Source organism: Equus caballus, chromosome 11 (assembly GCF_041296265.1).
Source record: "Equus caballus isolate H_3958 breed thoroughbred chromosome 11, TB-T2T, whole genome shotgun sequence".
Lineage (NCBI taxonomy): Eukaryota > Metazoa > Chordata > Mammalia > Perissodactyla > Equidae > Equus > Equus caballus.
In genome coordinates, this window is record NC_091694.1 from 4,306,709 (window position 1) to 4,320,066 (window position 13,358).

A 13,358-nucleotide genomic window follows, 5' to 3' on the forward strand; every position below is an offset into this window, starting at 1 on the left:
GGGCCCCGGTTCCTAGCTATGTGGGTGTCTTCACAACATGACGGCTGGCTCCCCAAGGGCGGGCAGTCTGAGACCGAGGCGGAAGATACCGTGCCTCGTATGACCTAGTCACACGCCGTCACCTCCGCAGGATTCTATTTGCCGTCCAGGTCGGCCCTAATTCCGTGTGGCAGGGGCCATACAAGCGATGAGTCCCCAAGACGAGGATTGCGGGGGTCCACCTTGGAGGAAGGCTACTCCATTTGTGGGTGCTGGCTGGGAGTAGGGCCTGAGTTCACAAGAGGCCCCTGTCCTGGGTGGGGGCACAGGTGGCATCAGAGGATAATAACCAGAGCCAGCCCACAGAATGACGCAGGCAAATGTACCAGAAGGAGGAGAGGCCAGAGGGCGTGGGAAGGAGGATGGGGTGGAGGGGGACCATCACTGAGGCAAGGGCTGTGACGACGCCAGAGCAGGAGGAAGAACATGGCCTGCTGGAGGCAGGGCCATCCTAGTCAGCTGCAAGGAACAGAGGCCCTGGGAGGCACTGCAAGTCAAGGATGGTGACTGTGGGACACGGTGTGCACTGGTAGGGACATCCACCTAGTGAGGGAATAGCTGGCCTGCTTCAGTCACTGTTGCCCCTCGTTCTGCTTAAGCACACCAGTCACTGGTCCTCAGGCACGCCCCCCGTTTTCTGTATTTCAGACCCCATAGGGCGAGGGGTGGTCCTTCCACAGCAGCAATAAGTGGCGTGGGAGCAGCCATACCACCAGCATTGCCTGTAGAGTGGATCCACAGGCTGTGGGGACAGACACACTGCAAGGGGCTGGCTCTGGTGCACTCTCACTCTCTCCTCTGGTTACAAGCAAATGCTGCACCACGTGAACCTGGTGTGTATCTGTGTCTGTTCTCGGCGACCTCAAATCATGCACTGGTCTCTCCCCTGGGCGGCACATACCTGCCTCATAACCTTGGCTGCACAGCCTGGCCACCCAGCGAACGATGAAACACTCACTGTGGAGGCTGGCCAATCGGAGAGTGAGGCACGTCCTGGCTGAGTCACACCCCCACTGGCATGTGGCCAGGCAGGTCTGTTCTAGAAGGGAAGGGGCAAGCGCCACACCCCTGCCCCCATGCCCTCCCTCAGGGAGTTCTGCGATCCCAGTGGCCACCCCATGTGTCTTTTCCAGTGTCCTGTTCCCAGAGCCCAAGCCCAGGTGCAGTCAGAGAGGCCCAGGGCGGAACTCTTGCACTCCGCATCCCCAACAAACCCACAGGAGAGGCCACTGTGGGGCTGAGGGGAGGGAAAAGTCAAGGGCGGGCCTCACAGGCTCAGAGGATCTGCCCACGAGGCCCCCGGATCCACCATGGAGGCCCCAGGAGTCCTCTCCTGCCTGGAAATGAGAAGGAGCTTGTCTCTGGATGGACCGCCACGCAGACATACACAGGACGTCTCTGGATGGACCGCCACGCAGACATACACAGGACGTCTCTGGATGGACCGACACGCAGACACACACACAGGACGTCTCTGGATGGACGGACACGCAGACGCACACACAGGATATCTCTGGATGGATGGACACGCAGACACACACAGCTAGGAGTGTTCTCACACTTGCACTGTCTGTAAGCTGTGGGCATGCATTATCTATTTCGAAAATCTTTAAGAAAGAAAAAGAACGGCTTATTCTGCATGCAGCACAAGCTGATTTATTAAGGACAATTTGGCACACCGTTATTGTGGAATGGTAAATGCTAAAACACGAGCAAGAAGGGAAGCCCCACACAGCACCCAGCACTGTGTCCCTCAGTGGGACCCCAAGATGGTGCCAGCCCCTGAGCCCTAGGAGCTTCCTGTAAGCTTTGAAGCAATAAAGGGAGACTGGGGAGGAGGGAGCCCAAGGCAGGAGAGGCAGCCATCTTCCCCAGCACACCCCAGACTCAGGGAGGCCCTGAGCCCGAAATGGGGCCGGTTGGGGCTTCAGGGACTGCACAGCCCCCCAGGCCCTTCTCCTCTGCCGCTCGACTTCTCTACCTACAGGCAGATGGGTGCACCTCAGTCTTCACAGACCCCAACAGCCTGGGGTGGGCTGGCCACCCACCTGCCCTCGGAAAGGGCCTGCAGGCCTGGGCCTACGAACTGAGCGCCACCCAGCCTGGGGCTTGGCCTCCATTCCATGAGCCTGCAGCCCGACCCCAGGCTGTGGCCTCCGCCCTCCAGGCAGCCCAGTCCCTCCTGGCTGAGAAGCCCTCCCCTGCACGGTGGCATGGCACCCCAGCCCACCACGGCTTCCACACCTGCTTCTTTGGGGCGCCCAGCCGGCCCCTGGCCCGTGCAGATACTCCCGGGGGGCTGCAGCCCGGAGGGTCGGGGTCCAGAGTGCCAGCCTGAAGGAGCAGCAGCGGCACCAGGTCTAGGACAGAGGCCTGAAAACAAGGCAGGGGGCAGAGGCGCATCCCGCCCATTCGGCTCCCCCTGTGCCTGCGAATCCAAGGGGCTCTCGGGCCCTCTCCTCACTCTCCTCTCCACCAGCACCTGCCCTCAGGGGTGAGTGGACAGAACAGAGGCCCAAAGGACATCTGGCTCTGCCATTTGCTCTGGGGTGGTCTGGGCCTCAGTCTTGCCTTCTGTGAAATGGGTGAATGGTAACCAGTGTGAAGGGCGACCAGCGGATTAGAGGAGGAGATGGGTGGGCAGGCCCAGCACTGCGCCCAGCATGGAGGGTGCTTAACGGGTACCTGCTTCTCCCTTGAACTCTCCCCTCTCCAGGACAGCGGGAGTGGCTCCAGCCGACCCAGGTCTCTAGGAATGGGGACAGCTCTGGCACACCAGGACTCATGAGGGGAGTGTAGGCCACGCACTCAAGAGGCAAGGAGGCCAGCTATGCCCCAGGGCCCTGCAGCACCCCCACCCCAATCCCCCCACTAACAATCCCTCAGGCCACTTGCTTCCTCTTTCTGGGACTCACTTTTCGAATCTCTAAGAGGAGCATAATGCGGCAGGGGAGCCCCCCAACATCAGGCTTTGCCTAACAAGAGATTCTTGGCTCTGTCCCCAGCCCCTGTTCACCCGCAGGACCCCCTCCCAGCCAGGCCGCTTCCGGCCGATCCCAGGAGATGCAAAGGGAAACCAGGACCCTCTCCTCCCCCACCTGCCGGCCTGGGACTCAGAGAACCACAGAGTGGGGGGTGCCCGGCGCCCGGCTCAGGCTGAGGGCTCGGGCGGCTGCAAGCAGGAGGGTGCCGCTGAGCGCCTCCAATGCACAGGAGCCCCAGGCCAGGGCCACAGACCAGCCGAAGCTGACACGGACGTGCTGCACGTGCCAGGGGCCGTACTGGCGCGTGGTCTCGGCGAAGGCCAGGTGTGAGTAGCTGATGTAGGTGCTGAGGCCTGCCACGGTCAGGGCACCTGGGGAGGGAGTGCAGGGGCCACTCAGCGTGTCTGCCTGCTGGGGACACCGCCCTACCCGTGACCCTGGCCAGGGTAGTGCTGTGGACACAGCCTCGGGAGGCCCTGCCCACTGGCCTTCAAGGGGAATGGAAGCTCCAACTCAGTCCTCAAACCCCAGGACCTCCCCCCAACAAAATCCCCTTGCAAACAGTACCACCGATACGCCCAACACATGGTCCCCACTCACATAACTGCCCCACGTACACAGCACCCTCTTGTATCCCCGGGAGTACCCAGAATACACGCGTGCGTACACACACACACACACACACACACACAGGCACAGGCACACACACAGACCGCCAGTGACCTCTACTGGCAGCTGGGGGTCTCTGGAGCTCTGACCTGGCGCCCTGAGCCAGTCCCCCGGCCTGCACCTCCGGCCCCCTCTTCCTCACAGCTCCCTCTCCTCACCCCACTGGCTGACCGCCCCCCTCCTCCTGGCCCAAGCCTCAGTGTGCCCCTTCCAGAAGCCCCCTCCCCAGCCCCAGGTCTGAGCTGCAGGCTCTTCCTCTCTGCTCTCATAACCCCTGCCCTTCCACAGACGACGACTCCCTCCTCCCTCAACTTTCTGAAGAAGCGCTCAGAGCTCTCCTCAAAGGACTGGCTTTGCCCAGGGTGCCAGTGCCGAGTGACCCTTCGTCCGGTGGTTCAGGAGCAAGCAGAGAGCTGAGCACTGGGACATTTTCCTGTCCCCCCCGGGTTCAGAAGGACCAACCAGAGCGCCACCCTCTGTCCCACGGCTGCAGGCTGACATCAGAGCCTGCCCTTGGTGCCAACTGTAGGGAATCTTGGCCAGGGCGGGTGGGTCCCGAGGCTCCATCAGTCACTTCTCAGGTGAGCACACTGCCCAGCCAAGGGCAGGAGGCTGACCAGAGCTGTCCTTCAGGGCCAGGTCTGGGTCTCACCGGGACCTAGAGAAGGGCCCCAGCCTTGAGGTCCCCATACTGCCTGAGTCTCACCCTGGTCCTCTGTGATTCCTCACTTGATCAAAGGTGAGAAGGAGTGGCGGGGTGGGGGGGGGGGGGGGCGGGGACACACAGCTGCCAGTGCAGGCTGGGCCGAGCAGCAGCAGAGGTTAGGGACTTAATCTGGGGAAGGATGTGAAGCCAAATCAAGGGACGTGGGCTCTGGGACTGGGGTCGGCACTCAGCAGCAGGGCTGGCAGACACTTCTCGGGCTTCCTCAGGGAGCTCTCATGCAGCTGGGGCCCCAGAAACAGAGGCGGCTGTCTCAGCCTGCAGCTGTCAGAGCGCCTGGCCAAGTCTCCACTCTGCCCCCACCCCCCTGGCTTCCCCACCAGCTGAGCTCATCTCCAAGCCACCAGCTGCCTCCATCCAGCCTGGCTGAGGACAGGACCCACTGCTCTGCCATGGCACAGGGTGCAGAGTAAGCTCCCAAGCTGGACACCCCCATGTGGAGCCCCCAACTCTCCCTGGGGACAGGGAGCCCAGGTCTGGCCCCTGCCAGACCACTCTCTGAGCCTCAGACTTACTGACGCTCTCAAACATCCCCCTGGCCAGCACCGGAGCCTCAAGCTGGGCGATTGTAGTGAAACACATCACTCCAGGCCCTGTCCACGCACGTGCCCCACCAGGCTCCTATCTCAGGGAAGGGCACTCATCCATCCTTTGTCACCCTGGACCCCTCTGTGTCCCTCTCCCTTCTTGCAGTGCTGATGGAGGGGGGTGGGGTGAGCTGACCTCAGGCAGGTCCCCTTGGTGTGACCTTCCTGTCTTGGAGGCCCCAGACCTGGAGTGTCTGTTGACGCTCCCCCCTAACCCCGGGCCACCTGAGTGGGCTCCTGACAGTGATGTCAGCAAACCCATTTCCACGGAAACCCGTCCTGCAAGGAAGGCAGTGGTGCAGCGAGGGCAGCACGTGGGGCTTTCTTGGAAGCAGGCCAGCTGCCTGCTCTCGAGCTCCCCGGGGCCTTGGAGCAGGGGATGCCCCCCAGCAGCTGCCTCCAGACCCTCCCTCCGCCCACTGGCCGCCGCCTTGGTTCTGACACAATGCCAAGGTTTATGGCCATCACCAGTTTACCTGGTTCCAACCCCACCCAATTTCTCCTCGTGGTGGCTTCCCAAGGCCCCCTTAATTGGATTTTGGACACACAGACCGTCTCCGGGCTCAGGCTGCAGCTGACACTTTGATTTCTCCTGCTGTCATTCTCTAAACCAAACACCTAGGCTGCCAGTCCCCTGGCTCTTGGTGCCAGGCAGGCCCACCTACTCCCTCCCCAGCTCCTTCCCAGAGCAAGCAGGCCTGCCCAGGAGGGAGCCCCAGGCCCACGTGGTCTGGTCCTCGAGTGCCATTGCCGGGAAGGTAGGGCTGGCCTGGGACACAAGACTCAACTCAGGCCTGGCCCTGGATGGCAGGGGCCACTGAGGAATGACCCCAAGGAGCCAGCAGCCCACTGTCTTCGACAGCCAGCCTTGGACAACTGGGGACACTTGGTGGCTGGCTGGGGCAGGTGGCACCAAAAGGCAGTGAAGGGGACCCCTAGCCAAGCTTCCTGCAGACCTCAGCAAATTCTTGGACATCTCAACCAGAAGCTAAGACCACTGAGTGCCCGTGGCACACCATCGCATGAATCCCTGAGGGACCGCTTGGCCCAGCGCCCAGCACAGTCCAGATGAATGTCAGCTGATACACTGTTCCTAGTCACAGTCTGGACCTGGGTGGGGGTCACTGCCGAGGACTCTGAGGCCCCTTCTCACCCCATCTTCATGCCTGGCCCTGCCTGGCCAGTGCTAACCCCCTGCCTGCCCTTGCTGCTCCCACCAGGACTGCCTAGGGAGGAGAAGGGAGTGAATGGGGCCGGCCCCACCCCTGGTGCAGGTCCAAAAGGGCAGGTCCTGGGAGGGCCTCGGAGATCCCCGTGCCTCTTGAGCCTGGAAGCTCAACCCTGCGGCTGCCCCCATCCTGCTCGGAGCCCACAACCAGAGCCCCTGCCTCTGCCCCTCTGAAGGCCCCAGTGCCACCCAGGGTGCCTTTGCCTGCTGCAGCTCAGTCCCCAGGCTGGGCCCAGGCTTGGCGTAGCCCAGAGGGGAACCCACAGGGTGAAAAGAGAGGCAGCACCCCACTCCCAGGGCCTGCGACCCCCACAGCCCCCAGACTCACCCCCCAGCAAGAAGTAGCAGCCGGTGAAGAGCAGCAGAGGGACGCTCTGGGCCAGGGAGCTGAGGAGGCCGCAGACCCAGCCACACACGACAAGGACGAGGCTCAGGGGCAGAACCACCATGACGGCTCGGTGCAGCACTGTGGAGAGTGGGGCTCAGGGCGCGGGGGGGGGCCAGGACCTGCCCCTCAAGGCAGGTCCAGGTGAGTGCTTCAGAGCCCTGTCTGCATGAGGACCTTTGCAGGACACACAGGGCACCTTGGCCTTGGCCAGAGGAGGAGCTGGACCATCCACCTCCCTCCGATGCCCCTGTTTCCACGGTAACCACCTGACATTCCCAAGGGCCCTCTGATCCTGGCACAGGCTTCCTGAGGCCCAGGGTGAGGGAAGTTTCCCCAGCGCCCCCCCCCCCCCACCTCCCAGCCTCCTCAGAGGAGCAGGCATGCCAGGTGGGAGATGCCCGCCAGGTAGACCCATTTGGAAAAATAAAGGAGAGTCCAGAAGGGGCACAGGGAGGGCAGGTAGGCTGGGGTCAGGTGCCTGTAGTCACAAGCCAATAGCGGAGCACGGGGGCTGTGGCCAGTCGACGGGAGTTTTCAGATATACATGGAAATGTCTTCTGGGAATGCAGGCTCTGGCTGGAAGTGGTTCTGCGGGTCTAGGATGAGGGCAGCTCTGATCCCAGCCCTGCCTGGAGATTAAGGGAGGAGGGCGGCGACTCACGGATGAGGTGCTGCACCGAGCTGGGGACGTCCAGGCCCTCACTGGCAAAGGGGTCGATCAGGGGGATGCAGCTGTTCTGCCCTAAAAAGCAGAAAAGATGCCAGCCTGGTGGGTTGGACACCCGTGGGGCCACCACCCACCCCGCACTTCTCGGAAATGCATTGTCCTGCAGGCATGCTTGAAGGCGTGCTCCCGTGCCCTGCCAGAGCCGAGGGGACTGACCAGTGACCACAGGGCCCTGTCAGAGTCTCTCCTGGAACTCGGAGTTGGGGCTCCAAATGGGTTTGGAGGGTCAAGAACTTCCATTTTGTTTACTTAATGTCTAATGTTTATTTACTGTCTAAAATTGCAAACATCCCAGAGAGGCTGGCCTTGGCACTCCCTCAGGCCAGGGTCCCCCAGCATGCTCGCACCTGGAGGTGAGGCTTCACCTGGACAGGGAAAAGGTGCATGTAACATGGGCTCTCTGACTTGTGCACACCCACCCATATGCACACCCACTGGCACACACGTGCACAAGTCGGGAGGGCTCTGGAGCGTTCAGCAGTCTGTCAAGTGAATGAAGGAACAGCTGAGTCCTTCCTCCTGAGATGCCCCGAGGAAGCCACCCCCCCACACACACATTCATAGTCACCTGCACACACGCACACACTCTCACAGACATGCTCACACTCACACACTCAGGTTTACATACACTCACACATTGATATTCACAGACACACCCATACACTCTCACACTGACGCGTGCTCACACACACATGCACACACGCTCACACGTACCCTGCCATCAGCGCTCATCCAGTGCAGGGGGAGCTGCCCAGGCTGGCTGTGAGGGCGGCAGCTGGGGGCACCGGGAAGCCCTCCAGCTTGCAGGCAGGTGCTGGGCCGTACTGAGGAACACCCTCCCCTCTCCTGTGCCCCGCAGCCTGTGCACAGGCTTGAAACGCATGTGATGCTCCTGCCTTCTGCCTGTGCACTGTCAGGCCATCAGGCGGCGCGGAAGCGAGGGCCTCGCCTCATGGCTGCGCCTGACAGGGAGTGGTGATAACGGGGCTGCGGGCCCAAACCCCAGGGACCGTAATTAGGAAACAACCCCTGGTCAGTTGGATGAGGAACCTGGCCTGCCCAGAGGCCCCCAGCTCCCACACCAGGCTTCCTGGGCCCACCCCCGCTCCACTCCATGCCCACGCCCTACAGATGAGCAGAGGCCCCTCTGCTGGGCCTGCCCAACACTTTCCTCCCTCATTCTTCCTGACCCCCCAGTCTTGGTTGCAGGTATCATTTTCTCCCCATCTGACAGACCAAGACCTGGAGGCTGAAGGGGGACAAGGTCCCGGGTCACTCGGCTGTGAGTGGCAGAGCCCGTGGGAGCCTCTGGTGACCTGCCATCTATCAAGTAGTGTGCTAAGGCTTCTAGCACAAGACAGGCCCCAATAGGTGAGGCCAGGGGAATGCCTGCGGGCTCCTGCTCTGGAAGCCTCTTTGGGTCCTTTTGGGGCCACCCAGAGTCCCCCTCACTTTTATTTCCCGCCCATGGCCTGGCTCTGAGCCCAAGTCCCTTCCTCCTCCAGCCCCACTGTCACCGCAGCATTTGCGGGGGCAGCCGAGAGACCCCAGAGGGCAGACACCCGGAGGAGGGGTGAGGGAGTGGGGAGTCCGAAGCAAAGGGATCGTGAGCGGAGGGGACGAGCGGGTGGTCACCCTTCCTGGGCGGCCGCGGTACCTTCGCAGATGCGCCAGAGCCCCGAGTGCGAGGACAGCTGCCCGGCGCGCCCCGTGTGGTTGCCGGCGTCTGCCACCTCCAGGATGTACCAGTAGTCGCTGGCCACGGCGGCGGCCAGCAGCGCGAAGCTGAGCAGCGCGCCCAGGGCGGCGGCCAGGAGCAGGGCACCCAGCCGGGCCATGCAGGGGGCGGGGTGCAGGGGCCCGAGGGGTGCGGGGGATGCAGCGGCCCCGGGAGTGGGGGCGGGAGAGCGGGTGGAAGGGAGTGCAGGGAGCCGAGGGGGCGGCAGGGAGTCGGGGATTGCAGGGGAGCCGGGGGCTCCGGAGAGTGGAGGGGAGTCAGGGAGTGAGGGGGTCCCCTGGAGAGTGAAGAAGCGGGAGAAGCCGAGGAAGAGCGGGAGGCGGGGACTTAGGGAGCCGGGAGAACCGCGGGAGTGGGAGAGTGGGGGGAGGGAGGGTTCCGGGGAGTGCAGAGAGCGGGGAACGGGGGTCTCGAGAGGCGGGGAGCGGGGAGCAGGGCCGGGGAGCGGGGAGCCGCGCGGGGAGCCGAGCGAGGCTCCTCTGGCCGCGGCGCCCCCTTTGCTGCTGAGCGCTGGCCTCGCGATGCCCCTCGGGCCGCAGGGAAATCGATCCCACCGCCGAGCTCGGGCCCCCGGAAAAGACGAGGAAGTCGCGCAGCCGCAGGGACAGCGCCGCAGACCTGGGTTCAAACCCCAGCGTCCCGACGAGCTGACCGTGGGTCCCTGGGCAAATTTCTTAATCTCTCCAAACCTTCGGCTCTTCAGCCGCCGAGGGGCTGGGCTGAGGAGGCATATGGGGAGGCGGGGGGAGCCTGAACGGGCCCCAGGAGGGGGCTCAGCTGGTGGCAGGTCGGCTGCCCTGGTGCTGGGGCACTGAGCCGCTGACTGGCCCCCGTCCTGGTCTTCATCAGTCTCCAGGACCAACCAGAGGGCTCTGGTGAAGTGGGGTGGGTGGGCAAAGGGCCTGGCGGGGCTAGCAAGGGGGCTACAGGAGGAAGAAGTCTTGCTTCCCATTAGCTCCTAATTACAAAAGCCGCATGGGGCAGGCAGGCCCCTGTTGGTCCACCACTCACTCAACAAACATGCAAGAAGCACCTTCTGGGACAGGTGTCAGACACTAGAGGGGTGGGAGGCAGAGGAGCCACAGAGAGGCCCCCACCCAGGAGCAGGCAGTGACACACATGGAGGTGACAGGCTGGGGCTGTCATGGTGGGCCTGTCTGGGGTTCAATCTTGGGCAATGGGAAGGCCTCCTCTCCAGGTCCCTTGACCAGCTGTTGCTGCCCACCCCCCACCCCCCCAACCCCCCAGACTGGGCGCAGACAGCGCAGAGGGTGAGCTCCACATCCTCACCAAGGGGGCCCTTCTGGGTTGAAGCAGCTTCGTGGCTTAGGGTCATCCTGGGGCTCTCCTTTCAGAGGGTTTGTTTCGGCCCCCTGTTCTTCCAGCAGGCTCTTCTTGTTTTGAGGAGTACAGTCAGGAAGCAAAAGCAATCGTAGCAAAGTTGTTGGAACAGTACTTCAAACAGCATTCAGACAGCGGCATGGAATTCAGTGGATATGGTGCAGACCGTCCATCTTGCCACACACTGCACCTGAGGCTGGCTTGGGGCACTCAGCGGGCCCCGGGGCTTCCGGCTGCCTCAGTCCCCACAGCTCTGCCCCCAACCCTTGCTCTGGAAGCTGGGCGGCAGCTAGGGACCCTTCTTTCTCCAGCGGCATTGGGCCCAGAAGGTGAAAGAATTCAGCAGGCAGGCAGGGAAAAGCAGGTGCTCAGGGAGCAGCAGCCACCTACGAAAGCAGGAGGGGTGGAGGGAGAGAGGCTGGGGAGGGGCCCTGCTGGAGAATGGCAGGGGATCCGAAGCGGCTGGGAACGAAGCATGCATGATGACCCGAACGCTTCTCCCACAATGTGGCAAGGATCAATATTGCTCTAGTTCGGTCAAAACCTTTTGTGTGTGTTTAAGGTTTGAACCGAAAGACTGTGTTCAGGGGGAACTAGAGGACCCCGTTTTTGGCCGCCTGCTCCACAGCCTTCCTCCCAGTGACCCCCTGCCTCTTGACCTGAGCTTTTGTGAAAGGGTCTCCTCTGCCCCCCTGTGAAGCTTAAACAGAACAGGATTCCGCTGTCAGGGCCAGCGAGGGGTGCTGTCTGAGGCCACACGTCTCCAGAGAGGAAGACACAGATTCCCCTTGTGTTGCAGTGTGGAAGGCTGGTAGCAGTCTACACCCCACATGCTTCAAAGCTCTGGCTCAGTGTTTTAAACCCCAGATGTAGAGTCGGAGCCACTGATAGGGTTGTCCCCTAGGCGGCAGGCGCTGTCCTCGAGGGGCAACGTTGAATTCCGCTAAACTGCTTCCCTTGAGATGGACCCAAATTATACTGTTGCCCAGTTCCGAAAAGGGGCCACTGCAGAGTGGCCCATTTTCATTACTCATCCTCCTTTCATCAACTTGTAACCGGTAACGAGAGCCGTTGGTGGGCCACTTGGCAAGCACCAAGCCATCTCCAGGCTGTCAGGGCCTCTTCACAGCCAGCACGAGACCACTACCGCCAAAATCAGGGGCAGGAGTGATCTTTTGATGGAAGAAACTCCAATTGTAAGTGACAAAAAACAGAGCTGCACAAGCCTCTTTTCTTTAAACTTAATTCAGCTAACTCGTCAGCAGCTGGAAGGACGGGATGCCTGGCCCCAGCAATGGCCCCAGCGATGGCCCCAGGGCAGATGAGACTCCTGCTCCAGGTGATGACACAGCCTCCAGCGCAGGGCTGGGGAGGCAGCTGAAAGCGCTGGTGACACTGTCAGAGCAGCTCAGCGTCGGCTACACGACTCCTCTCGCTGGAGGTGGCAGGCACCCTCCCACAGAAAATGAACCTTACTAACTCAGCCAACAGGTCAGCCCGTCCACTCAGGGGCTGTGTGAAGAGAATTCATCCTGGTGAACGCCGAAACTCTGTCCATGTCAAAACCAGCCATGCTACAGGGGCCGCAAATGGCTGAGGTCGTAGGCTGGGACCGTCTGCCTTTTACCCTGACCTGGATGGCCCATATCCTGTGAGACGTGGCCCTGATCAGGAGGCCGCTCATTCCCAAGCCGGTCAGCCTCATTCCCAAGAACTCATTGGTCTATGAAGGGCTCGTCAGGGCCCCCTCGGACTTGCCAGCATCTGTCCAGTGAGCCTGGCAACCTCTGACAGGGCTCTGCTAATAGGGAAACTGGAAGGTGCCACCGATGCCACATCACAGAGTGCACCTCTGTGCCCCCAGCATGGCGCATCTTTCCCATCCCGGTTCCCCTGGCAGCCTCCTCCTTGCTCCTGGACAAACAGAAGCTCCATTCTTCCTGTTGCAGCCTGAGGCAGAGTTCACGGTTGTCTTCTCAGTGCTCCTGAGTGTGGATGCTCACCACACTCACATGGCTATTTGTTGGGCTTTGTCTTCCCACCATTCAGAAGACAAGACCCCCGTGAGCCCACTGTGGGAGACTGAGTCCTCTCTGGGCTTCAGTTCCTGCACGCACCACCCAGCGCACAGTAGCTACTCAAGCAAGTATCTGAGTGAACAAATGGATGGATAAATGTCACCTTGGGGATCAGGTGGAAAATAACCACAGGAGCTAAGGCCCCAGCCTGGCCCAGTCAGCTGAAGACAGGCTCGAGTGCTGTAGGCTGAGCCCAGGGGAAAGCACAGCTGCTGCTCAGGTGGTTCTTTGCTTTAAGAGCTCGATTCCCCCAGGGCGAGCCAAGAAACCCTCGTGAGGGCGAAGCGGCTCAGGGCAAGGCAGCTGCACGACTCAGCGCCTTCTCAGCTCAGACCTCAGAGGCTGACAGCGAGCGCAGGCGCTGTACTGTGGGTACAACGGGGAGAACCTAGCAAAGGGTGCACGGGACCCCTCTGGACTGGCTTACAACTCTTGTGAATCTTAGTTCAAAATAAAGTGACAATGCTGTACCGTGAGGACCAATGGAAGCCTCGGGGAGGCAGGTTTCTGTTCCATGTAATGAAGGCCTTTCTGACAACACTGTCTGAAAAATGGGAGGGGGACGTTTTCAAGATGGCCCTCACTCCCTGGAGTCAGGCAGTTGACTGCGGCCGCCCCTCGAGGCTGGGCAGTGTTGGCAAGAGGTGAGGGCCTAGCTCTGGGGCCAGACTCCCTGGGTTCAAATCCCAACCCTAACACTCACTAACTGAATGTTCTTGGACAGCCATTTCACCCCTTTACAAGTCTCCACTTCTGCACCCAAAACATGCAGCTAGGATCACATTAGACTTTATTGGCAGTTGTTGAGTTATTCTTTTTAAGTGAGTACAACCTGCAAAAAAATGGTCAGCATCC

The 13,358-nt window shown here is 61.4% G+C and overlaps 1 protein-coding gene across 2 annotated transcripts; it reads right to left on the reverse strand.

Annotated features, from left to right (window-relative positions):
• Positions 1–1,672: 1,672 nt before the first annotated feature.
• Positions 1,673–10,154, reverse strand: TMEM235 (transmembrane protein 235). 2 transcript variants are annotated; one of them, XR_011422772.1, is made up of 5 exons: positions 9,004–10,154; positions 7,281–7,361; positions 6,560–6,697; positions 2,284–3,394; positions 1,673–2,020 (listed from the first exon to the last, which is right to left on the reverse strand). XR_011422772.1 is itself a non-coding variant. In XM_070225879.1 (4 exons), exons 1-4 carry the CDS (start codon positions 10,034–10,036, stop codon positions 3,153–3,155), a joined length of 1,494 nt encoding a protein of 497 aa, XP_070081980.1. In that variant the 5' UTR covers positions 10,037–10,154; the 3' UTR covers positions 1,673–3,152. The 2 variants fall into 2 exon arrangements, 1 of the variants encoding a protein (XP_070081980.1); XM_070225879.1 differs by having other exon boundaries at positions 1,673–3,394.
• Positions 10,155–13,358: the final 3,204 nt, after the last annotated feature.

Coding starts and splice junctions, on each gene's coding strand:
- TMEM235 (XM_070225879.1), bottom strand. CDS start 10,036: ATGGGAAGCAAGACTTCTTCCTCCTGTAGCCCCCTTGCTAGCCCCGCC. Junction 7,362..9,003: donor GCTCTGGCGCATCTGCGAAG/GTACCGCGGCCG, acceptor TCTGCTTTTTAG/GGCAGAACAGCTGCATCCCC. Junction 3,395..6,559: donor CTGCTACTTCTTGCTGGGGG/GTGAGTCTGGGG, acceptor CTCCCTCCCCAG/GTGCCCTGACCGTGGCAGGC.